General features: G+C 37.0%; 1 protein-coding gene across 3 annotated transcripts in view; it reads right to left on the bottom strand.

Moving 5' to 3' along the window:
• SNX14 (sorting nexin 14) overlaps nt 1–27831 on the bottom strand; it is a 57219-nt gene that overhangs the window by 21658 nt on the left and 7730 nt on the right. For 2 of the 3 annotated variants that reach the window (XR_008576407.1, XM_054820587.1), the window contains exons 5-17: nt 22199–22242; nt 16868–16955; nt 16143–16227; nt 13758–13914; nt 13394–13469; nt 12504–12548; nt 12332–12412; nt 12073–12187; nt 10025–10180; nt 9617–9741; nt 8438–8496; nt 4911–4937; nt 988–1120 (exon numbers count right to left, since the gene is read on the bottom strand). Coding sequence is in view for 2 of the 3 variants with exons in the window: in XM_054820587.1 (XP_054676562.1) it covers nt 988–1120; nt 4911–4937; nt 8438–8496; nt 9617–9741; nt 10025–10180; nt 12073–12187; nt 12332–12412; nt 12504–12548; nt 13394–13469; nt 13758–13914; nt 16143–16227; nt 16868–16955; nt 22199–22242 (1191 nt within the window). In the remaining variant the exon portion in view is untranslated. The remainder of the gene's footprint in view (nt 1–987; nt 1121–4910; nt 4938–8437; nt 8497–9616; nt 9742–10024; nt 10181–12072; nt 12188–12331; nt 12413–12503; nt 12549–13393; nt 13470–13757; nt 13915–16142; nt 16228–16867; nt 16956–22198; nt 22243–27831) is intronic. The other variant, XM_054820588.1, reaches the window with a different exon arrangement.

The following is a 27831-nucleotide window of genomic DNA, read 5'->3' on the forward strand; positions in this document are numbered from 1 at the left end:
ACTAGACCACGTTGCCCAAAGCCTCATCCAACCTGGCCTTGAACACTTCCAGGGAGGGGGCCTCCACAACCTCTCTGGGCAACCTGTTCCAGTGCCTCACCACTCTCATAGTGAAGAATTTCTTTCTAACATCCAATCGAAATCGACCCTCCTTCAGCTTAAACCCGTTACCCCTTGTCCTGTCACTACGCTCCCTGATAAACAGTCCCTCACCATCTTTCCTGTAGGCCCCTTCAGGTACTGGTAAGCCACAATTAGATCTCCCCGGAGCCTTCTTTTCTCCAGGCTGAACAACCCACAGTTTGTTAGGAACAGTTACAAAAGCTTGAACTGGCAGACACACTAAAAAAATACATGACTACCAATAGCTTCTGACCAACTCCCTCTTCTTCCCTTTTTAAAATTTTCCATTTGTCCCCCAACTGCGCTTCAGATATCAGTGTCCCATGCAGTAAGTCCAGCGTTGGCTCTATTAATTGCTGTTTAGCATGAAAGAAAAACATTAGGTGAGGGAGGCACCCAAGAGAAATGAGAAAGGACTACTGGCTCATGACCTTTAGAGAAAATGCTGCATCACAGACCAACTTGACAGCAATTTCTCCACTACTTTATCCATGGTTTTCAGATCTTGTGGCAAGCTTCACATGAAAAGCCATGTGTGCATTCCTATGCATACCTTATTATCCAGAATTATAAAATGGTACGGTAAGTTTTTAGAGAAAAATTAATTTCTTACAAAAATATCTGACACCGCTACTTGTAGTACTTCTGTGTACTAAAGCAATAAGCTGAGAGACACAGTAACTGGGGATGTGGTCTTAGCTTGTGAATGAATACAGGGAAAACAAGGCAACTTAATCAGAAGCCACTCCATTGAAGCCCTGCAGTGAAGTAAGACAGCAGAAAAGGCAGAAACTTAACATTTTCAAATAAGGAGAAAAACCACATCAACAAAGACTTATACACAACTTTAAAACTTTTACTCACAAAGTCATCTTCTCCTTCATTTAAGTTATAGTTCGGCAACATAGCTCCTTCCATCGCAGAACTCTTGAATACACCTTTTATTTTGTTGCCTATTCTGCTGATTCCAAATGATTCTCCTCTCTTCTGCGTGGTCCTAGAATTACAGAAGTCAGAGTTCACAACACAAGGCATATTATTACACAGCATCTTAGTAGGCTGTTGCACATCATTTGCAGATAAGGGAAACAATTCTATAAACAAGTAGCAAATACATTTACCATTCTACTTCAATTGAAATCCATTTATGGCAAATTTGTTCTCTGATCGATCAGCAAAATTTCTTGATTACCCTTTTAAGAGAGAGGGGATTCCAATATGCTTAAACATGAGCAAACATTAACACTCTTATAACAGTATCCCAGTAATACAGGACATAGAATAAACAATTAACTGTGCTAAACAATTTTGTTTTGACAGTAGAAACTGTTGCATTGCCACAGGCATGCACACCAAGAAGGTCACTAACTCTGTTCTTTTTCCAAGCACTTATATTTAAATATTTATACACTCTTGCCAAGTACTGTAAATGGTGTAGTTAGATGCATTTTTTTACATAAACATCCCAGAATTTTACAAGCTTGTATGATTCAATATAGATCTTGACTTTTAAGCATTAGGGACACAGAAAAGGAATGTGCAAGGAGCAAGACTGTGCATGAGAGAAAACAGATGTAACTGAAGAATCTTGGCTTGAAGAGCCAGTCTGACTGATAGATGAAGACTTTTTAAAGTCTTGCCACTTATGACAAAGCATCCAAAAAGCAACAAGGTATGGAAAAAGAAAAATAATTGGGCAGGCAGCACACTCCTTACTGGAAGAACAGATTTTATAGCATTCTTATGCTTACACAAGACTTGACACCGAAGATTATTTCTTGCATAGAAATGCTAGTAATTTGGAAAAGACAAATGTTTCTGTCGAATACGGAATCAGCCTGAGGTTACTTATGTTGATTCAGTAAACACAGCTGATAGGCGAGTTAAAAACCAATAGCAAACTGCAGAATCAAAGATTCAAAAGAACTTTATAGATTACCGAGATTAAAAGCACAATTAGTATTTTAGAGGGCCAAAAAAATATCCTAAGTGTTTCTTTTTCCTTTAAAACAAAAAATTATTAACTACTGAACAGTAGTATCAACAGAACAGCAGAGACCAGCAGGTAAAGCATCTTCATTGCCCATAAAACCATACTGACATCAGCTGCTGACTCAAACATGCATGCGTTACTAACGATCTTCCTGTTTACAGTTTTACCCAGACTGTGTACATGACTAAAATTGCGTAAATTATCCACTGCTTTTCCAAATCTTTTGCTTTTTCTATCTCATTTTATTATCAGCTCCAAAGCAGACAGGCACCATCTATCTTACTTATCTCTGCTAACCAAAGACAAGGTTGCTTGGTTGTTTGAACAAACACAGATTTAGACTACAATTTTACCTAATTTTTAAGCAACTTATTCTACATGTTATTGTGCTGAACTGAGCATTTTCACATTGAGGCCCAACCTAAATCTTGAACAAGAGCTTAATCACTGAGCTAGCAAAATACAAACCTTAATCAGACAAAACTAGACAGATTTTCTAGAAGAGTAATCCTTCAGATCTCTGGCTTGACTCTTGAAGAAGCTTTCATCATTCCTGTGAAAACTTGTGCAGTTCTCAAGATTCTGAACAAAAAGTTTAATTTGCACAAGCTCAGAGATTTGATAAGAGTACTCCAGGCTCAGATCAATTCTTTCCCACACTGATCATACTCCAGCAGAAGGCAGAGTACTGCTTTGCCTGTAACTCCAGTACTGAGTTGTACGGAGCCAGGACTCAACCGGATAGCTAGGAACCATCCCTTCCTGCCCCAATGCTGAGCCCAAAGACCACCCCTAATAAGTACAGAGCAATCACGAAACTGGAACAGGTATAAAGTGACAAACTAGGATGGGATCACCTCGCAGGAAGAAACACAAATTCACAACAAACACTGGTGAATAACAGGGTATACAGACACACGGTGGACAACACATGGAGAGAACAAAGGACTAGTTTGGCAAAAGTTCTTGAGCAAGCACGCAGAGCACAAACGAGGCTAGATGAGCAAGGGAAAAATCTGGGGATGTTAGCAGAGACATACAGACAACAGGATGATCAATCTTTTGAGGGCACTGAGAAAGACAAAAAATATTAAAAAAATACCAACCAAAAACAAGTATCAGGATGAAAGCCTAGTAGATTCACTGGTTGAGTAGAAATAGGAGAAAGAGCTTGAGCTAGGTGGAAGCGAAGAGACAGGACTAGGATATGGTCAGGTTCAAGGCATGGGGGAAGAAAGAAGTGAAGAGGTGGCCTGTTTAGAATAGAGACCAAGTCTTTCCAGACCTGTCAACTCTGCTATTGTCAACATATACATATACAAAACTAATTGGGAAAAGTATCCCACTCCCTCTAGTGCTGATCCACATAACAGCATTATTAGACTGTCATTCTATAGTTGCTTTTTGGGAGAGCCCTAAGCGGTGAGTTGACAGGTTCCAACACTTCTGATGAATGATGTGACAACAAAAAGTTGGAATACATTTATTTTTTTTTAGAGGTCCAGAAGTCACACATGCGTAACATTAAAAAAATTACAATTGTTATTCACTCTATAGGTGGGAATTGCAGACCAAAGATTGCATTAGTGCCACTGTGCACTATGGCATTCTTTAATCATGGATGGTTGCAAAATAATTTTCCCACAGGATGCCTGCCTCATTCCGCACACTGAACAGATCTTTGCAGGTGATCAGTCAGGGCTATGCACTGAAGAATGCTATTGCAAACCTCTGCAGGTCAAGAAGTACCAGACAAGTCGTATGTATTAGACAAGCTAGATATTTACATGCATGTGAAGTCAGAATAGCATTTTCTTTTGGCTGACTAAAACCCCTACACTCAATTAGGAGAAATGCTGAGCGCATAGACTTGCACTTAAAAATCAATGAACTGCACTTGTATCTCAAGTACTTCTCATTGCTCAACGCTCTAGCAAGTTATAACTCAATACACTGAATTGGCATATAAAAGACAGAAAGTGTCTATATACCTTGATTCCTAACCTGTAAAATGAAGTTGATAATGTTCCCTCAAGACTCAAGAATGGTGTGAGTAACATATGAAATACTGATGCTCTGACAAATTCTAAGGAAAAGCCCGTAACAAAAAAATTGTTTTCTGAGTTTGGATAGCATCTATTTAAAGAGGCATAAATAATGAGTAAACGAACAATCGAACAGCTATTAAGGCATTAATGAGTGACCACAGACTACCTAGAGGAAATTATAAAAAATAGCATATGTTGTAAACAAACCTATAACAGTCACAAGAAAAGCTGCAGAGAGAACTTGTTTGGGGAACTGCTGGTTTTGAGTGCTTGATAATATTCATAAAATGGTTATATTTGCATGCAATGTTAGGCAATGATCATTCTGGACACGGCTGTGCAAGATAAAACAAGCAGTTAAGTGGATAAAACCTCAAACAACATCTGGAAATGTGACATGGAGTAAAGGAAATTTTGGAGCAGCTAGCAGTCACAGGTCAAATAAAAAAAGCTTCAAGTTATGCAAATGTATTTCAAAACTAATGACAGCAGACAAATCGTTAACAGCAAACAATATTAATATATTGCAAACTTGTGAAATTAATAAGCAATTTCTGAACACTGGTGAAGAGGACATGAGGAGTAAAGCTTATTGTGGGGAGAAACGCAGTTTAGTCCAGAGAAGACATTCACATTTTTACAAATAAAATGGAGAGTTAACTGCTGTTATAAAGGCTGTGTGATGCAGTCATGATAGATGCAGCGTAACTAACACACAACATTTATCGAGTGTTAGACAGACTTACCGGAAGTCATCCAAACTCAGGCTACTTCTGCAACAACATGCACATAAAGTACCTCAGAGCCCAGGAAAAAATAATGTTAAAAGAAAAAAGAAAAAAAACCCCACACCCCCAAATTTCACAGATCTATCCCAACACAACTGAATAGGCTTCGACCATCACAACAGATTAATAAAAAATGTGGTAAAATTAGGAGTTCCTGACCTAAAAACCTAAGAAAGTGAAATGCGAACAGTACCTACACATTTCATCACCACAACCTTGGCCTTTGAATTTAAAACCTCAGTTACTGAAACTTTCAGGTCTTCACTGACATTCAGAACAAGCGGCTACCAACATATAAAGGACGACTTTCATTTTTAAAGTTACCTGTAGTGCCAAACAGGCAGCTAACACTTTTTTTGTTTGTTTGTTTGTTTTACAACCTATGTTCAGAAGTCATGTAGGAATCTAGTTCATTTGGCCAATACAAAGAAAGACCTATGGATTTATAGATCTTTAAAGAAAAAAAAAAAATCAGAGATTTTAAGAACTGTCGTGTATTTTTGACCTTCTACATAACCTGGTACATGGAACCAATGCCTTAGTCATCAACTCAGTAATTCTAACCGAGATGTTTAAATGGATTAACCATAAACACAGTCACCACACACATTATTTTAATTCACTGGAGCTACTGAATTCAGGACAAACTGATATCGGATTAAAATATACAAATTTTAGATTTTGTTTTACAAGAGGAATCGATTATAAGGTATCTTACATTGTCTTTAGTCATGTTAACGGTGAAACTGGAAACATAACCTACCAAGTTGGAACTGATGGTGACAAACAATTACATTGCACACAACTGTTTACAGACTTAATTCTGTGGGTTTTACTCCTAAGCACTCCCCAAAATTGTTAATATCTTTTCTACTTGGTCCTTTACTTGAAAAATGTTTTAATTTTATTGTTATCCCAATGATGAGAAATCAGGATATGTCTGTTTCTATATGTGGTCACAATGGGTAGAAAATCAAGGCAGATACAGACCTATCCAGAAATCTGGGAGCTGCTATCACATAATGGCTTTTCTTTTTTTGTTAGACTTCCAACACAGAACACCTTTAAGTAATGTAGTAATGTATTATAAATACATAAATATGAGAGAGGGAGAGGGAATTCTTGTCTTCTCTTCCACACACCCAAAATTAAGTCATCAGAACTGGAAATTAAACCACCAGTTTTCATTGGCCACACACATTAAACATTAAGTGGAAAATACGAGTCGGAGTTAAACTGTTGACAGCCACTGTTAGTTATCAAGTTATCAGGATATCCTCAATGTGACTTCTTTGCACTCCAGAAATACTTGGGACTTCTTATCTATTACCTTAGCAGTTTTCATAGCATGTTACTTGTCCTATCTGTACACTAAAAGCTATGATTATTTTGCATAGTTCAAAGAAGTGATTCAAACCAGAAATTACACACTGATAGTCACTTATTCCTACTTTCCCACTTGTATTTTCTAGAAACTGCTCTCTAATTTTCTTGTTTTACAATAAGTGAAATCTTTCAACACATTACCCACATGTACATTCCACTGAGATTTCGTATCTACTACTTGATCTGACTTTTTAGCAGTAATATCTATGCAATACACACACAGTACCCCTAGCAAAGCATCAAAGATATGGAAAACAAAACTCATCTCTTTGCATACAATTTCTCTCAGCTGGAACTAATGCTAGAATTGGGAAGAAAAGACAGGATAAGGTATGTGCACATGGATAACATCTGGAATAATTCTATAAGTAACCTTTTTTTAATTTTTTTTTTTTTTGCCTTGGCAGTGACTGTCTGTACCAGATTCTGCAGAGGGAAACTGCAAAGCAACAGGCAAACCACTTTCAGATAGGACCTCTGTTTCATGGAAATAATCACTGAGGCACCGCTTCAGGAACATACAGTATCTCGTATCATAAACCATCATACATACTCAGGGCATTCAAATTGGTCTCAAATATAAACCACATACATTTTCCACAATGCTATGGATGCTGTTTGAACTCCAGGGGAATACACTGTAACAGTCCCCAAACAAAATTTGGTTATTTTGTAGCCAGAGATTTATTTCAAAAAGTCCAAGTAGAGACTGCCTTTAATTTCACCCTTTCTGTTTTGGAAAGCAAAGCACCAAGGAGGTGACCTAAATGTTTTCATACTTTAACTAGATTTCAGAAATGTATGACAGGCTACTTTCCATCCTTGATATGAATAATTTTGGAAAAGATGCCAGAAGATAAATTTAAAGGTCTGGATGAAACCCTGTAGCCATCTTCAACAGAAGCTGGAATGTGTTTTAAGGTCACCATTCCTGGTGGAGTATCATGCAGGGGAGAAATGCAGTTTCATCCAACTGCCTTCCATGTCTCTTTGCTAAGAAACAGAAGCTTGTCAGCACCAATCTGAAAAAGCACTACACCAAAGCTTGAGTCTTGGATCTACAAGAACTATAAGGACTACATCATAGATGTTATAGATGGAGATATATTGAAGAGAACCACTTTGTAGGTCTTTTAAGACATTAGCAGGGGAGAAAGGGATCTCACAATAATACACCTCACAGTAGGCTGCAAGTCAAGAGGGCTGCTGCTAGGCGTAATGAAAGCAGAAAAAGTTCGATAAATTGCTGTAATCTAAGATGATAAACACCAGCATTTTCTCCAGTACTGTGGATCTTATTTCAAATCAAGAAAGAAAGCCTATCCAAATTAAAGACTGTGTCACTGAACTTTTCCTTCTGTTGGCTAGACCATAAGAGCAACTCAGTTGGGCTAGTCTGTGACTGAGCCATCCAGCATAAAATGAAAGACAAGAATTGATGAGACCTCAAGCTTAATCAACGCAACCCCACAGTGGAAGGTTGCCCATCCATACCACGGAGATGCTCTTCTCCACAGGCCCTAAGGAGCCTGAACGTGGTCTGTAAGTAGCGCAAACCCACAAGAGAGGCTTCTGATGCTGCATTTCTGCGATGAATGGGGAGAGTTGGGGGACAGAAAACACATTTGACCTAGGAGAAATGGCAAATCCTCCTTGTCAAAACAAGAGGAGATTCCCATTGCATGCCCAGGTTGGTTAGATGCAGGGTACACTGTACCTATCCTTGTAAGACCCAAAATCCAGGAAGACCCAGCTTTGCACCAACAAAATGGTATTCATATATACAGTCAATTAAATCACCACTTTATTTCCACGTTATCTTATTCTCACTGTACATTTATTTTTCTCTTCCCCCTTCTCAAACGTTGAGGTCTAAATCACATTTCAAATTATTTAATGTAAAACACTTCAAAGCAAAGAGATCTCATATAATATTGCTTGCTCCTTCAGTATGTAATTTGGCCATTTAAAAAAAAAAGGTAGAGCTAAAAATTTAGTCAAATTAGTATCAGGCAGTAGCAAAATGCCTATGGTTTAATGGTTTGATGCTTTTAACTAAAAAACAAAGAAAAAACACTTACAGATTCTACCATACCTACCTGTTAAACTTTGAATTGCGTGTTGGTGACTCTGCTCCTTTTAAAAGGTGTCTGAAGTACTACAACAGACAAATAAGGTATCAAAGAAAACACTTCGGTAACTGAGGTAAGAGCTACTATGCAACGACATTGCAGAATTCAGAAAACAAAAACAGAAGTAAAAGGCAAGCTGACCATAATGTAAGAGTTAGAATATTCATCAGGAAAAGGACAGACCAAATTTGCAATACATGCTCCCAGGACCACTTATTTTACTTTACTAGTCTTGGGATTAAAAAACCAAAACAGAAATAAAACTAAAATTAAACATGAAAATCCATGTTTCCTCCTTGTTTAAAAAAAAAAAATTAAAAAAATCAAGCATTTGAAGCATTATAGCTATTATGGGAAAGATGACTACCAGTACCATTTTTGAGAAATACACTTTATTATGAATAATGCCAAGTAAGGCAAGTACCCATTCCCAGGACAAGTCAATAAATTCTGCCTCAAATAAATGTGAGAAGGTTAACGTGCAACCTGATTTACACACACAAACGCTAAAAGGGACAAGAATTCAGACTCAGCCCTGCATTTAAAGTGTTTCCTATTAGAAGGCTTTAGGCAGCTGTTGGCCCAGTATAAGGATTATTATTAATTTTTTTTTAAACTTGCATTCAGAACCCAATCATAGAACAATTTCAAATGCCTAGTAAATTGCTTTCAGTGACCTTCCTGAAAACACACACCTAACTTTTAGGTGCTGGAATGTATCATGCTGAAGGAATTTAAATACAAACTTTGTATCTTTCATTAAGTACCATTGTATTTTAAAAAGTAAATAAGGAGATTCTTAAAAGTGTTCTATGTCTATCATGCAGATTAGTTTTGCACCAAATTTGCAATCATAGAAGAAGGGGTCGAGATGATTTTGTAATAGCAGTAATATACATAAATTGTTACATTAAAAAATGAAGAGGGTTTTTTAATGTTGTTTTTTAATTCTGTTGATGATGTGTTGAACTAGAATAAATTCTTTTTTCTTGTTGACAATGGTCCCAGCTCTGGTATGCTAACTAAAGTGGAAAATGAAGACATATTTTTCAGTTCTACACGCACATGACTGTTGTAAATAGGGTATCCTAAAAGAAAAAAATACCATCTTGCTTCAAGACCACTTTTCAAATCTTTCACACTTACCTCATCACTGTGACAGAACATAGGAGTAAAAACGTTCTCAAGTAGAGAAAGTACATGCTCATAAGCTTCAAAAAGACACCTCATAGTTTGAAGTTTCACAACATCCATATATGGACCTTCAGCAACTACAAAAAAGTTGTAAATGTAAATAGATATATATATATAGGCATATAAAGTTTGGGGTTTTTCTGGTCTGAGTTTTGTGAATGCTTTGCAAGCTACTATAAGTCTGACATAAAAGTAGAAATAAACTGAGAAAACATGGCTTAAGTACAATATAGCAAGTAACAATTTTTAAAATTATGACAAAAGTAAAGATTGATCATATTCAGATGAATTAGTCTTCACTTTATTACAGAATGCTGTTTAAATTCCAGTGTAAATCATTCCTTTCAAATTCAAACTTACTTCTTTGAATCTCTTCCACAATAAAAGGGTCAAATCTAATTTTGTCAATGCTTTCATCCAAACAATATGTTTGATAAATTTTCTGTACTTCCTCATGAAGAGACATCTTTTCAGTATCTGACAGTTCTGGTCGCAAAATTCGGTCATTGAATTCCTCTGAGAAGTAAAGGAAAGAAAATGCATTTGTTGATCAACTCAGCTAACACATAGCATCTTGAAGCAACCTATAACATCAACTCATTTTCCAGCAGACATAGTAATTTGTAAAAGTTTAAAATGAATAGAAACAGAAGACATCTCAAAATCTCAAGTAACAAAGTAGTTGCCTTCTTATTAACTATAAAATTCAGATTTGTTCATAAAATTATTACTAAAAATATATTGCAATTAAAACTATTCCTTATCACAGTAAGGATAAATCCACGAAGTTGTTCCTGGCAGAAAAATGAATCAGAATAATTAATTTCTTCTTCCTAAATTACCAAATTGTAAATTGTAGTTTTCTTTCAGCATGATTTCCAGTTCATGCTAGACACACACAGAGCCCCAAGCGCCCTTTATACCAGTCATCTGCCTATTCTGCTGCTATTTCATTCCTAAGACACAAGCCATCAAAATATTTTCAATATCTTTAATATCAGACTAACTTGAGAATGAACTTCCTCTGACAAAACAAAAATTCTATTCAGCACAATTATTGTGCAATCCTACTTGATTTATCGGTCGATCCCATTAATAGCATGAGTCTGGCCAGAAAGAAGGGAAAATAAGGTAGCGTTTGATTAATTTTTCAATTAATAGACAAAACCAAACTTCTTCAGAGAAAGCCTGCCAAGACCCTTCTGAGTTTTTTTGCAGTTTACTTTCCTCAGTAAGTGCTTGTTTTCAAAAATATTTATATCAAGTGAAGAACCACCTACAGTAGACAGTTTGGAACAGAGTAACTTGAGACACCTAAATTTCATTCTTTGTGTTATAAGCTAATATACAGATTTGCCACCTATGAGAATGCAAGAAAAGTTTAGAAGGAAGAAAATGCTGAGGTTTACCCAGAAAAAAGATTGATCATGGACAATAGCCACAATTTGAGTAACCTTCCTGCTAGAGGAAGCAGCTCTAGAAGGGTCAGCTGATAAACCCCTGCAGGTACCACCAGCACCAAAAAGGCAATTGCTTTGTTGGTTTCTGGTGAGGAGACAAGTTTTTCTGACAAAAAGCCACCATGTTTGGAAGGATTATGAGCTGCATGCACAGAAGCAGCTGCATGCAGAGATTATTTATATTTCTTTTATATAATGATTAATGATTTTTGCAGTATTTTGAGATAAAGCCTGTCTAATTTAATTTCGCATCTTCCTGATGTATGCATGGGCTTGGGATATGAAGACACACACGTTATTTCCTATGCAATATGGAAATACTTGTTAACTAAAAAATCCCCAATGTTATTTCAGTAAGCCAGTAATTAACTACTAGTTGACCAAAAACTTGAAATAAACCAGTCTAACTTACAGAAACTTCACAGAAAACCTTGTTTGAAAAGCCTTCTGCTTTCCAACGATAACACTTGTGTAACAGTAAAACCACACACATGCTTCATAACCAAGGTTTCAACACCTTTAATGTTCCTGTTGTTTCTGTTCTTTACAGAAATCAGAATTTTAAAGCTAGAAGAACATGAGAGGCTTTTCGTGATGAACAGCTCATTTTAGTAATACTTTAGTAACCACATACTAAAATAAGGCAGCTGTACTTTGTATCAGTGGCCAGAATTTTTTTCTTACAAGAATATCCTATTTTAAAATGTCCAACCTTTATCAATAAACAGAAGTACAATTAAGACCTACAGTCCATGTCAACATTAACGTTGCCAAGATTAGCATTCAAGAATCAGGACATAATAAAGTAAGTGAACACAGATCCCGAAAGGTAATCTCTTGCTTAACAACACTGCCTAGTTCTGAGACTGAATATTCACTTCAACGTGCAAATGCCTAAAGCTTTTTAAAGATCATCAAATATACCTCAGCACACGTCTGCAATCTTACCTACAGTCAGGCAGAACTGCAGCACATGGACTGCCCCTTCCTGTTTCAGGAAGTTCATAAACCGAAATAAAAGGTCTTGCTGATCTCTGATCTCCTTTAGCTCCAGTTTCAGGACCTTAGTAGGTTAAAAATGCAGTCAGTCAATTTTCAAACTTTCAGTGAGTACGTAAATAATGCAAGGAGTTGTAGAACAAAAACAGCAGGTAAAGTAAAACACTTATTCAAAACAGGAAAGGAAATAAATGTTGCCTTTACTTACAGATGGTTTTTTATTTCTTGGCTCTGCAAATTTCTGAAGGAATGGAACCAATGAAGAAGTAGGTTCAGTTGCTTTCTCAGGCTGTAGAAAAAAATGACAAGGGACAATTGGGTAAGAAAGTTTCCTTAATGGGTGAACAAATTACTACTGTTCTAATTTTGTCAGTACTCACTGGACTATCATCAATGAAGATCAGCAGCAAATGGTTGACAGTGTCCTGCAGGAAAACACAACAAAAAATTACTATTAAAGAAACCCAACCAATTAGATGAAAATCGTTTCACTACTATGTCATGCCCAAGTTTAAATCTGTGACTATATTAATACTTTAAAAAAAAACAGAGCCTCGCAACACATGTTTGAGAATTAACCTTCAACAGTCTTCTCAAATATTTACAAGTCAAGGAACTTCTGAAGAGACCTGCACAGGAACATTCTTTAACCAGTGGAGGAAAGCACTACAAAGTAATTTTACGGTTAGTGCAGATCTAATGAACTACTAATACTTCCACAGCTACAGTACTTTCTGCATGCAGCTAGGTGATACCTTCATAAAAGTATTGCGAGTTTCCTATTAAATTACATGTAGAAATAAAATCAAAGATGGCAGCATTCCATCTTTAGAAATAAACGCCCTCTTATTTGCAGAATTGAGGACAAACAAATTGATTTCAATACAGTTGCAAAAAGAGCTGATTTACTTACACTGCTATAAAATACATACAGCTAGAGTTCAAGCTCAAATAATGTAAATGCAGTTATAGCAATTTGAAGGTGCTTATACCAGCACAGCATTCTCCCATGTGACAGGAATTGCAGTCCTTCATTAAAAATACATTCTTAAGAGATCATACTGAATTTTAGTCAGTTCAGTCAGTCAAGCACTCAAACCAGTTTCAATGAACAAACAAAAACTTTAGCCACAAGATTTCTTTCTCTTTTACCCAGTCAGAATGCACAGCAAGTAAGTCATTGTGCATCATTTGCTTTACCACAACATACTTAGTAGGAAAACAGTAATACTGAAAAAATTAAGATTATTCCTGTGCTCCAAAGTCTTACAGGATCAGCTAAGAAATCCATTGAGGGAAGGAAAACAGAACCAGGCAGAATTTCTCTTATCAGAAGAGCCAGGGATCTGAAAAGAAAAAAGGAAAAAAAGAAAAGAGAAAAATCAGAACCAATACTACATTACATATTTTTTCCAAGTAAAGTTTCCCGTGCCATTATATTTTACTGGGAAGTATTTTAGTATTTAATAATACCTTAAGCATGCTTTAAGACCAATAAAAAAACACTCATAGGCAAAGGGATATGAAGAAGGGATGAGGAAAATGACTGGAGTTTATTCTTCCACTCTCCAAAACTACTGTACTACATAGTATGCAGATACTTCAAAGAATACAATTCTAAATAATGTCTATACCTGCACTCTGTTGACTTTGGGGGCAAAATATAAGGAAAAAGAAGTTCGGTAAGTTTTCTTAAGTAGTGAAGTTCATCTCTTCGGCTTCTCAAAGCAACATGGAGTTCTGGTCCATATTCTTCTAAAGCAGCTTGCTGTAAAAATTCTGCGTTTTTTACTGCAAGTAAAAAACAGTATTATGAGTTGTTTCAGCTTTTTATTATTGTGAAATAAGAGGCGATTGCTTTTCATTTGAGCTAAAAAGTTAATACTTTTAGTACATATACAACTGCCAAAGGGATAAAACATTGAAACTTTACAAATGAACCTTGGCTTAGACTTTGAAGCCTGGCTATGTGAAAATAAAACCTCACATTGAAATAAGAATTCCTTCACCAAACAATTGCAGTTTGCATGGTTTCCAGAATGTTTTCTCATTTATAATTTTTAAAGAACTCAACATCTTGATTCTTCTAAAAAACTACATTGCCCAAAGTCTGCCTCTACTTGCTTTTTTCCTGACCTCCTTCACAGTCTCCTGTTTATTGGGCTACTACCTATTGACTTGCCTACAACACAATTTGAAATCAATGTAAACTTAAACTTTTATTCAATCCTGCTGTATCAGTTTCCTGCTTAGAACATTTACAAACAAACATGAAGGAACATACATGCTAATCACAGCATAAATCAAACCAAAACCAGCATGGGGATCTGCAAGAGTGCTGCCTCTTAGAAGTCTCTGTACGGAGTTGAAAGAATACCTGCTGTATCGGATTAAAAACTATACACATTAATTAGAAGCAACAATGCTATATCCCTTCAAATCACTTCCAAGGCAAGAACTGAGTTGTAATAAATCACACCTAGCAATCTGGCACAGCCTCATGCCAAGAACCCCATCAGGCACAGGTCAGGTACCTAATAATTACCTGTTATCTAGAGGCTTAAAGCTTGTTTCCAGCATACTGAATTTAGTACAGAAGCCTGCTAGCTTGTGCTTCACAACCAAGAACCATATCAGCTGATATGGGGGATACAGGAATGTATATTGCCTGATAAATCTGCCTATCTGGTGTCACTAAAAGCAGAGAGGAGGAATGCGCTCTCTGGCAAGGATAGGTAATGAATGATGGAGGTGACTGTGCAAATAGTGAGGAATTACTAAGATATGTAAGAGTAAGAAGAGTAGGGGAGAAAAGGAATGCCCCCTAAGGCAATAATTTTAAAAAGGATTTAGAAAATAAACAAAACAGAAAAGGTTAGGCTCAACTAGCAACCAAAGCAAGGTCTGAAAGCTGCCTCTGAACCACGTATTATGGTGGCTGGTTTAGCAACGTTTACTAGAAAGCGCAACTAAAAGCCATTTTCAGCTGCTGCTTCACATATCTGCCCTCAGAGAATGAATCTTTTCTTTCAAAACACTGAAGAAAATTGCTGTATTTTCAATGCCTTACATTTAAAATACAGTTCTTTGCTGCTAAAGAAAAAAGGAAATATGAAATTTGCATAAACAGCACTGCAAAATAATCTAGTATCTTGAAATTGTTGTTGTGCCATGAAAGACATCTAACATGATCACACTATGTCTTATTATTTCTATTATTCATTACCCACTACTCACAGGACCAACGGCATATATTTATGGATATCAAGCAGATGTTTTGAGGGAATGGAGGAAAGTTCATGACTCCAGTGAAAGTAAACATCTATGCTTAAAAGTTGAGTGAAACCACATTTAGTAGATACAGCATTGTGGAACACATCCAGTGATAAAAATAAAGATAAATATTTACCAACAGCAAGTGTTCTATTTTCCAAATATTTCTTCAATGTGCAGTTTTAATATAATTTTTACATTAGGCTTGTGAGGATATTTTTATTTGGATAATAATTAAATATGCTACTGCTCAAAGTTGCACCGTGGCTTATAAACAAAAAGCTAATTTTTCAACATATTGAACAACTCCACTAACTGCTCATGTTAGTGTACAGATGTGAAATCATTCTAGCCATAAGAGTTACAGTACAGTGCATGGACATGCAAATCCTTTCATCTATAATTGCTCGCCTGGAACACAGAAGAAAAACTTGAAGAAGCATTGCTAAATTATCTTGATTGCTCTGAACAGACAAAAACCCCCACATTCCTGTTTACTATACAGAGAAAGAAATTCAGTATTTTCAATGTGGGGAAATGAAAATCAAAACAGAGATTATTTGTACTGTAATTGTTTCCTATTTGTCTTTGCAATCTCCAGAAGAAAAATGCAAAAGGATTTTTTTTTTTTTTAAAGAAAGGGCAATGAGGATGAAATGATTTAGCAAATATAACAAACAAACATGCATAAGGAAACATTTATACTTGCCCTTTGAAAGTGACAACATAGTAAGTCTTTACATTACCTTTCTGTCTGGCCTTGGCTATCACTTCGATGTGTTTCATTGCTGCCTTGAGCATTTTCTTTGTTACAACAGTTGGAATATCCACCTAACAAGTAGTTTTAAAATAAAAACAGAATTGTTGCATTTTTTTCCCAAAATTTATTAGAGACAACTATCAAAGATATTAATTTGCTTATACGTCCCCATTCTAACCATAAAACGAACACTTAACAAACAACCCATGAATTTTCTAGATGAACTGACAGTATGCTCATTCTTCTGGGCAAAGCACATATCATCATGCAGAACTAAATGCCATAAACAATACTGTTAATACATTTATTGTCCCATTAATACATTTATTCCCATTATGATTCTTCCATTGCAATAATTATAGTAATGCAACTTGATTTCCAAGTCACAGTATATGCAGCCTAGTTCTACATGAAGATGTGACCACCAACAAAAGCAAGTTAACTTGGTGGCTCAAAGCCACGTCCAACCTGATGTTGAACACTTCCAGTGATGAATCCGCAAAGACAGTTTATAACCAGGAATGGGATAAGCTCCAGAAACAGGGAACAGATAACGCAATGAAGAAACTTAGATGGAAACTGCCTGTAAGGTACTCTCTGTAAGGTTGACTTTGGTATCACCATTTTTTAAAAAACTAAAGAACTCACTCCAGGTGGATAGCAGTTATTTCTGATGGAAAATTAACTTTAAGCCACAGTAAGTTACCTTACCTTGTGAATTCTCCGAACTAATACAGACGCAAAAAACCGCAGCGTGCCTCTCAGTTCATCCACTGAGGATTCATCATCAGTAATATTTCTGCAATGTTGTAAAGCACGTCATGTAAGAAAACAGAATAAAACACATTTATGTTAAACCAACCACAACACATTTGGCACTACTAAAAGCTGGAATAAGAACATTCAACGGTGACAATTCAACTGGTATTAACTGAAATGAAGGCTACCAAGTGTGGGCAGAGAGTAAGCAGTCTTCTATTTGAATAAAACACGCAGCATTCCCACTATGTTTGCACATACAACAATGGCTTAAGGAATATGTCAGTAAATTGCCATTATATACCAATTCCTGCTCTAATATACCATCTGCCTGATTTTGACAGAGTAAAATCTAACTTAGTTTCCACATATGTGAATGTTTCCTAGTCCAGTGGCATGAAGTGAAACTGAATTAATACCGGTAAAGCCTTTGGAATAAGAGTATCGCAAGCACATACCCCAGTCAAGCTAGTCAAAATTGACTTCTCCATATTGGATACTACAAGACCTTCTATACTACAAGATTTCAAATAATTTTCTTCTGCTTTAGTACAAATCTGGCTTTGTTAACCTCTTTTGCTTAAGTTTTATAATAAAAATTGGTAGTTTCTCATGTAGCTTTTAATGAAATAGGTACATCCCTTGTATTTCAGCTCAGCCTCTTCCAATAGAAAACTTTCATTGGTATTTTTTCAAAAAGTTCTCATACTTAGATGCCATTCAATACAATAATATTTTCTCTTTTAAATATAAAATTAGGCCTATTTCTGGTCTAAACAGAGATTGCCATTTCCTAGAAGAGAAAAGAAAGCATAGCACAGGAAACTGAAAATGACAGAAATTGGTTTTTTAAAAGTCGATCTACTTTTGATGTAGCATGAAATGTGAAACCATCAATTACAAAGAAAACAAAACAAGAACTTCTATCTATAGCTACTTGGAACAGAACTGAAATTATCTAACCTGGGTCTGCTTGGAAACAAAGAAATAAAGAAGAATTTAAACAGATTCCCAAATCACTATGTCAAAATACCATCTAAACTTTTTATCTGGTTTGTCAGTTTCCACCTGCTGCAATAAAGTATGTTCAGTGAAAAATCATGGCAAAAATACATACAATTGATTCAGGAAGACAAATACCTAACTCCATGTCTTTTTTGGGAAATTGAATGAAAATGGGAAATACACTAAGTCTTAGACGCAAAAACTGCAACTTAACTGAGTGGAAAGAGACCATGATAACAGCATTCTGCAAAATGCAACAGAAAGAATAAAAATCTACCAGCATTTAAGCATATACGGACATTGGAGTATGACTGAAGATATTGGTAAAACTGCATTATAATAGCTGACTAGTGATGCAACAAAGTAAGTTATATCCTGCTTTAGCTAATGACCACATGTAAAAGCCATCACAGTTTTTGGTAACAAATGAGTTTGCATATGTAGTAAATGCAAATATTATTTGCATTAAAAAAATCAGTGCAAGCAACAACAGTACCTTTGAAAGATAAAAATTTTATGCCTATAAGATCATTTTACATTATTCAGCATCTCATTTTTTAAAGCAATGTTAGCCTGGGTTATATACGCATGTTGAAGATGAACCACTAGGTACAGATACTGCTGACTTGACGGTCAAAGCATGCAACTAATTGCACAGAAAAGCACCTCAAAGAAAGTAGCCTGGCATAAGGAATACAACCACCCTCCAACAGCTAATCGTATGCAGATAAGAATACTGCAGGGGAAGGTTTGGTTTGTTTTAAGATCAGCAGTTGACATTTTGGAGGCAATATGGTTAGCAAATACCCACACTGTCAAAGGAAGCCAAGGGATTGCAAACAAATTGTATGACTGTATTACCAGTATCTGACAGACAACAAGACACATGAAGTAATTTGGACCAAGAAGTTGTTATTTTATTGACACTTGGATAACCAGCATCTTGGCTAATTCTACTTGGACATGACTTTATACCACGTGCTTTCACAGTGCACCACAGGTTTGCAGACACATTCTTTTAATCACCAGCAGACTGAAGACTGGTGAAAAAAAACATCAAGAACCTGTAAAATCTCAAATCTCTAGTGACACAGTGGAAAGTCCAAATAACTTGCTTGGAAGCAATTTAAAAATTGGCTGCATTTTACCAGAATTTGAGGAAAAACTTAAACGCACAACTATCAGTATAACAGAAAGATTTGCTAAATGAAAATGGCTCAGTCTGTTAACTGTAAACAGTTACTGAGTCCAATGTCTCAAAAGAGATACACCTAACTGCTATTGCAGTATCTTATGGGATCTACTGATAAATGAAAACCATACACAAATTCTGAAGTTATTTTTTTCCCCCTCTGTGTGTCAATTATTGTTACAAAAATTGGACAATGCTTATCAAAAGGATGAAGAAAAAAGTTGCAAGCTGATGAAACTGTAAAGCCATTGTTTGTGACTCAACAAAAATCCTGAATTTTTCTTGCATTACTTGCATTTAAAATAGAAGCAGGTCCGTATGTGAAAACACTGGTTTTGGTCACTAAAAAATGTTTTCATACTAATGTATTACAAAAACATGGTAATTACTGGATTCTCATCTAATCTGAGAGAATTGGAGCTGAAGTAGCATTAATGACAAAAAAAAAAATCAGTAAGCATAGAGTGACTCATTCAAACTTTAAATGCTCCTGTTTAAAATGAGGTTGGTATAAGCAAGATATTATATAGTTTTATTGTACAACATAAGCAACACACTCAGACCCGTGTTTTGTAGCTCTGCAAACTTGGATTACTTACAACTATGCTCTATTTTTCTCACAGAGTTGAAAAAAATCTTAAACCACAAATATTTAAATATAACCAGTATAAATAATTTGAAAAATGCAAAAAAAAATGCATATAGGTATAGCTACCTATTTCAGTCAAGTTCACTGGATTTTAAGTACTAATCTTCATTCCCCTAAACCGATCCAAATTTTTTGCCTCTAAATTTTAACCTGCTAATAAAATATTACAAATTCTTATACAGTTTATTAATGAAACAAACATAAACCACAGCTTTTCCCCTGCTTCTAGCACTTTATTTCCTGAGCAATAAATTTATGATTTTATCTTGTAAGATAATTCATGGTAAGTGTCTGCCTGGACTTCTGAGTGAGATATGTCATTTTACCTCTCTAATGTCCACAGCATGCAAGGTGCTGCAAGGCAGCATCAGCTGGCAAGGCACAAAAAATAAACTAAAAAGGAAGAAATAATTATTAATATTATTATTATTACTCTTCAGAGGTAGTTTCTGCACAAATTCCATTCACTTGAAAGGGGGATAGCTAGTGTAAGGAATTATGCCCAGACTTTTCTGGAAGGGAAAGCAGCAAACTGTTTCACCAACCTCGCCTGGAAAGTCTGAATTGCCTGCTGGTGGTTACCCACGCTGCTAAATAAGGATAGTCTGGATGCAAAGGCTTTTGATTTGGGTCTGTGAAGAATTATCCATAGTCAGTGAGGTTTGTTAGCTCAGAAAAAACATTTCATGAATGCAAGAGTCCTTTTTCCAGGCCGAGCTGAGCTATACAAACAACGTAGGTACACCGAAGTAGGAAAAGTCAGAACTAACATGCTCTACGAGACAGACCTCAAAGAGCTGCACACACAGTTCAGGCCTCCCTGCACGACCAATGCTGGAAATACAGAAAAGCACAGAAACACCTGAATGTCTAGAGGGAATGAGACCAGATCTGACATTACTACTGTTAAGCTGAAACCAGTAAGCCTTTCAGGACCAAGTTGTTTCCTGCAGAATTACTCAGATATCACTGCACTATAGCCCACTGAACTCCCAGTAAGTACTTCAGTTTCATGGAAAGCTTATTAGGTCTGATCAGCATGGTGTGAACTAATGGAGCTAGTTCAATACCCAGAGGTGCAGCCATCTAAAACTAAAGACAGTGGTGCAGGAACATCTATACAGCTCACAAGAGGGCAAGATGCAGAAGAATCTAAGCTGGCTGGCTCCATATCAAGTATATTTCACACTGCTCTTCTAACTATGCATATTACTATCCCCACCATATGATGCATGCCAGACTTCCACCATCTTGGGCGTCAGAGATGTAAGTAATATGTGGAATCCAAGTTTCCTTGTCAGTCCAAAAAAAAAAAAAAAAAAAAAAAAGACATTGATGACACCTTCCACCAGCCAAAAAAGCCTATCTAATTTCAAATTACAAAATACAGAAGATGGTTCCCTTACATTTGTTACTTTATCAAACAACTCAATGGACATGCGCTAGTTTTCTCAGTTTGAAAGTTAAAACCCTTGAGTTTTCCAACTTGATCATTCACAATACATGATGCTAAAGCTCCCTCTGCTGTTTGCACAAGCAGTTAAGTTTTATACTTCAGTGTATTCATCACACAGAGATAGATGTGAGACATGCAGGTATTGGCCACAATTAAAAACCAATCAAGCAAAGAAGTCTTCCCAGACAATTTTAGATCCCAGAGACACACACAAGAAACAGCATAAACGAAAAAAGTATAAATTTCTTTTAGCTCAAAATGGAACATTTCCATCTGATGAAAAAGTCAAATTCAGAATTAAGGTAAGGTGTTGTTTTAACACATTAATGTCAGCATGATCAATTAAAAATATTTTTAACATCTTCTTACAAAGTACTCTGAAGCACTAACTAATACATAAAGGTATACGGCAAAAAACAGAAAAAAAAGAATTAGCCAGTCTTTTCTTTATACATTAAAGTTATTTACACAGTACTACTCTTTTCAGCTCAGCATAACCACTTGGAGCCTTAAAACTCCGCAAATCAACAGATATTCTGCAATAAGGTGGCCACAACATGTATTCAAAATACCTTTTCTATATTAACTAAAAGTGGAATTTTTGTTTTTAAAAAACTGTAAAGTGATTTTTATTTTTAAGCAATACAAAAGATCAGTATGTTTCTAATCTGGAATGAAATTTCTGGGGTTTTTTGAGTTTTTACACAGGTTTTAATCAAGCCACATGTACTTCCAAGTAAGAGTTATTAGAAAATTAACACATAAAAAAGAATAATTTAAAAGTGTTTTTAGGATGAAATACAAATTTCAGAACCACTACTCTGCTAAGAGACAATAAAACAATGAAACTGCAGCAGTTAAAAGCATGCTTTATATTTTACTAAAGAAACAGAAATATTTTTTTGTTCAGGTGACTTTCTTAAACAGTTTGATAAACACTTATGATATTCAAAAGTAGTAACTTTTAGGTAAAGCTCATACCTGTACCATGGATAAATAAAGTTTTCCAGCACCAACTCAAGCACCTGTGCAGAACAAAGACAACCAAATTACAAAATACCCAGTTTACCATAAATCCTTGTTAGAAGAGTTAAAAACACAAGCACCTTCCAAAACTCATAGAACATAATTCATACATGATGAAACTTTAACATACAAATGTGCACATTGTGATCCTATTGTGAGATCAATCATTTTGCATAATAATCAGTTCTTTGGGTAAATAGCAACAAAATGATGGTTTCATAAGATATCAACATGAAACGGCTGCCACTAGTACCATCGAGCACACAAAGCACAGTGCCGTGGCCACTCTGTTCAGCAAATGCCATGAAAAATGTAATCTTACCTCAAACGGCCCTTCCTTCATTTTCAGATCAGTCCCCGTTCCTTTTTGATGTAGTGTGGAGTGTCCCACAGGCACAACTACCCATCCTACACTTACACACATCTCCATCCTTTTTTATCCAAACCTCCACCTTCTCTAGCTCTCCCCCACCCTCAAAGTGGGACAGTCAATCCTGTATGCTCACCACTCACAAAGAAAGCAAAAGAAGAATCCTGAAAAGCAATTCCTAGGAAAGTCATTCTCCTTTTTCCACATCCTGCACCACAGCTTTCAGCAAAGCCTGCCTTAAGGTCCAGCCATGTCCTGAAGTCCCAGAGCACTTCCCAAAAGTCCTTGTCCTACATGTCTCCTCGTGGCCTTCCCCCTCCTCTTCCTAGCCCCTGTATATCCAACCTACACGAATCTCTGTAGGAGAATCTTTTCCACCCTTTCCATCAAACCTGTTCCTCACAGGTCAAGCCTGTGGTTGTCTTTTCCATGCCAGAAAACCCGGGTTAATTGGGAAAAAACAGTGCTGTTGCAGCCACGTCACAGGCACACCCCGGTTCAGCTTGGCTTTCATTGTCAGAGAAGGAAGGGAGGTGGAGGAGGCGACTGTCCCTGTTCAATCAACGGGCTGCCACCATCATATACACAAGGTGTACTGCCAGTCAGACTGCTAGCCAGACAGCTTTGACATCTCTCCTTACACCTACACAAAAGTTTCAAGTAACTGTTAGAGTCCTTAAACCATGATTAGCAAAAAGAAAACTTTTGAAGGGGAAACGTCAGACAGTGTCAAGAAAAAAAACAAAACAAAACAACATGAGTAAGGAGAAGGAAGGGTGAAAGTTTCTTGAGATTTCTCCTCCTTCACTATAAGCCCAAGATACACTCTGTACTACCTTCTCCTGTTGCAACCTATCCTTTAATTTGAATCATTGCTTTAGATGGCCAGGGTAGTAAGACAGAATACGTGTGTTGCTATGCGAGGCTGCTATGCCATACACTCTATGGAAGGAAAGGTTTTGCAAAAGAAGCCACCATGTTCAAAGAAAAACATAAAATCTGTTTGAAGGGAAAGCTGAATGTAACAGCTGATATACAAGTGTCATTTATGAGAGTAAGTATTACTCTTCTTACAAGATTAGCTGCTGCACTCATTCACACTGTATGCACTGCAAGAATTCAAGAGTTACTAAATTTATACTAACTTTAGGGCACTACATGCCTCTGCTCTACTCGTGATTATAAAAGCACATTCAGTAAAATGCACATCAAGGCCTTTTTAATTCTTCTCAATTCTTCAGAGTTGAGTAGCTGATGAATACTCTTTTTCTGTCTTCACTACTAAGAATATCGCCTACACAAATTTGGTACGATACTCTATCTTTTGCAATTGTTCCATTTCAGTGATTTTCCTCCCTTTGTTTTTAAGGGTGAAGGAGAAATTTTGTTCCTTCACCCTCTCTCTGAAGGGATGTTCTCCACTTTGGGATAACTTTAGATGTCTGTATAGTGGACCATAAAAAGTCATTAATGTCTTTTCTCCTACCCCTATGTGTTATAGCAGTAATACATCTTGAAATTGTAAATATGATCATGTGTTGATGATCGATGGGTAAGCTAAATGTCATGTCATGTCCATCCCTGGTTTCCCCCCCGCCCCCACAAAATCTCATATTTCCATTAAAAGCAGGGTGGAGGGGGTGGGGAGGTGAGGGGGGAGGATGACAACAGATGCTTTACTTTCCAGTCCAGAAGAGATCAATAAATCCCATGGAATCTTCTTTGGAAGTTAACCTTCAGACAGCAGGAGGGAGATCACATCCAGCACCAGTCAGCAAACACAGACCACTGGCCTTAAGAGCAATAGATCAGACAACTCAAGACAATTTTCCTGATGCCTTCCATAGCACTGCCAGTATATAAACCACCAATTTACTCCATAGAAACCTCAGTCTTGCAGGTATTGCAACATAATTTTGTTCATGCAGAGTTTCTAACAAAATAAACCTCTTTCAGGGCTCGAACCACAACAGTCTTTCAAAAAAGTGCCTTTCAAAAGCAAAAGCCTGCAGAAAAACCCATACTGTGCATCTGTCTATTAAAGGATCCCTTTTATTTCTTCCTCCACTTTTGCTACGCACCTCCCCATCAAGAACGACAGCAAACCATCTTCCACTTGAGTGGAAAGCACACCTGAGCAGCCTTCAAGCACAAGGCAGCATACTCAAAGGGAGTACAGTGCACTCCTCTTGAGAGAGCTTTCTTTATCCATGACTGCTACTTTGGAACAGAAAGCCTGTCCATCAGGCTTTCAGTGCATGTGTCACTGCAATTTCAGTTCATCAGATGCTAACATAACTTGTTGGCACTCTCTTAGCCTACAGTCCACAGGCTTCTAAAGCCACTAGAAGAATGGTTTCCAACAGTGACAGATCTCGTTCTTACTGCTAGCTAAGCCAAACACATATGGTTCTGAGAATCATCTTCCTGTGGTTACAAAATCAGCAAGGAAAGGAGGAAAGATGCAAGACCCAATGACCCATCCCACTCTGGATAAGATCTTGAGATTCATGCCATGTTTGTAGTAACTGGCTTCCAGTTGAACCGTTTCACAGATTTGCCTGTTTCCCTTGTTACCTCCCGCTTCCACAGCCACACTGCAATGAAGAGCTTTATGGTAATGCTTCCACAGGACAACGCCACGCAGATAATCCCACTAGCCAAAGACCCAGAGGCAGCATGCACAGATACAGACAACTAACTCAAAATGCACTTGAAGTCCACATATCCCTGGTCCTGACATCAGAGGCAAAGACATGTTCTGCTAGAACTCAAGTTATCTATATGGCTTTAATAAAAAACGCCTTGATCCTGGACACACAGAAAGCAGTCCCTATTTGCACGTTTACTAAACACATGGCATGGCAGAGGCAGTTATGTATGATGCTCCATCACACCAAGGTGCTGTACTGAAGCTAGAAGAGAGCTACAGTGTGAAATCCATACTGCAAAATACAAGCACTCAAGGAATAATAGGCAATTGACTGCCAGTAACTGGAGTTAGAATCATGGAATCATAGACTGGTTTGGGTTGGAAGGGACCTTAAAGATCATCTAGTTCCAACCCCCCTGCCATGGGCAGGGACACCCTCCACTAGACCAGGTTGCCCAAAGCCTCATCGTTCAAGGCATACAGTCCATACAGTTTTCCCATGGATCCTATGAGCCTTCCAGACTGTATCAGTGTGATTCTGTAAGTCACAGAAAAATCTGTCACATCATCCACTGCATTTTCATAAAGCGCTAGGGAAGCGGAACACGTGTACCCACTTCCATTCTAGCTACATCAACAATATTATTCAAGCTCAATTGCTCACACCATGCACACAAGGAAACAGAGCAGATAGGACATCTCAAAGAATGACAGCTAATGTTAAGCAATTTCCTTGTCTGTAAAGTATTATTCTCCAGTTTTAAACACAAATGATGAGTCACATCATTTAAAGCCTACCTATTTTCCAAGCATTTTACAAAATGACTGGTTCTCCTATGCGTGAGCAGTTTTGAATTGGAAAGAGATTACTAGGGTAAAGTCAAATGTAGCAGGTAGTAACATAAGCAGCAGCTAAAGAAAAATACAAAGATAAATTATTTTCCAGTATGCACTAGAACACTGCAAGCTAGTCAGTCTTTGCTGCTGAGACAAGGTTTCTGTGGACTGCCACAGAACAGACCCAAGTTGTCAGGAGGAGGAACAGTAGAGCTGACTGAGAAATGATTCAGTAGCAGGTCAGAACTACCAGGCTGAATTAGATTGGAAAGGATCAAGGACTTGATGAGTAAACCACAAAGAGAATTTTAAAAGGCTTAAAAGATGGTACATTGAGATAGCTGAGACCACTTCCTGAGGGTAGAACAAGCAATTCCCAATAAGAAAGCATGCAGGCCACTGTGCTGCTACAAGAGTTCAGGACTGGCAAAGAGCACGTTCAGACAATAACTGAGTTCTTGTCATGCATTCATCCATTTCTTACTTTTAGAAAAGAAAAAAAAAGATATAAAATTCTAGTCCCATAATCAAGTCAAGAACCTGAGAATTTAAGAATTAAAGAAAAATTTGAGATATCAACAGACAGCACCTTGATCCACTAGGGCATTTCTTTCACGATGCCCGTCAAGAGTAGCTGAGCAGCTTTTCGCAGATTTGACTTGCAAGCATCCCTCACATAGCAAAAATTAGATTGTAGGGAAAGAACTGAGTTCATTAACCAAATAACAGAATTAAATTCTCCTTTATACAATTTGTAGCACCTGAAATTATATACAGCATAAAACTGACCAACAGATATCATATCCTAATTCAAAAAGAAAGAAAACATTGGGGAAACTAACATAAAGCACAATGGATTAGAAACTAGAAACAAAATTATACTTAGGTCACTGCACTATTTTTGCACAGGATACAGTCCAAACTACCAAATATTGATAGATGCATGGCTGAGGCAGTTTAAAGTTCAACTATAATAATAAACATAAACGAAGGGGGGAAGGAAAATCCAACCACAGGTTTTTCTTACTTTTCTAAGCCAAGTACAGCAGCTAGATAACCAAAATAAGGCTGAAAAAAAGACAAAAAAATCCATACTTGTGAGAAAAACTTGGATTTCTTCTGATTCAAGTGGGTATTAAATTATTCTGTAAGGACTTGAAAGCACAGGCTTAAAGACTATACAATTGATTCAAATTAGAAACATTTGGAAACGAAAACATCGCTGAAATTCTTCAACCTGCAAAGGAAGAACTAGAAAAAACTAATCCAAAATAAAAAAAAATAATCCCAGAATTACTCCAAGTATTTGAAGAATCTGCTTTTCAGAAGCAGGCTTTACTCTGCACTCCTTTAAAATCTCATTAATCTTAATTCAGCTCTCACTGTATCAGCTTCCCTCTAACATATGACTAACCCACAAAAGAAAGTAAGACCAGTCTCTCCTTCCACCCCGAAGCAGGCTATCCAATTCCAGGCATGCATTACATGCTGCATCCGCAGAGCAGATGATCAAGAGGAATACGGTGCGGGCAGAATCCCTGCTATCCTTTTAACCAGTATGGAAGAGTTGCAATGGGGAACAATGCAACGAGATTTCTCATTCCAAATAGTATCCCACACAGGTGAAAACGGTAGCTCAAACAGATGGCTTGTTTGCGTCCATCAGGGATGATTACGCTGGCTCACTGTCCCAGGAAGGCACCCAACTTGGGTCTGGCACTTCCCTCT

The sequence above is a fragment of the Grus americana genome, chromosome 3, assembly GCF_028858705.1.
Source record: "Grus americana isolate bGruAme1 chromosome 3, bGruAme1.mat, whole genome shotgun sequence".
NCBI lineage: Eukaryota > Metazoa > Chordata > Aves > Gruiformes > Gruidae > Grus > Grus americana.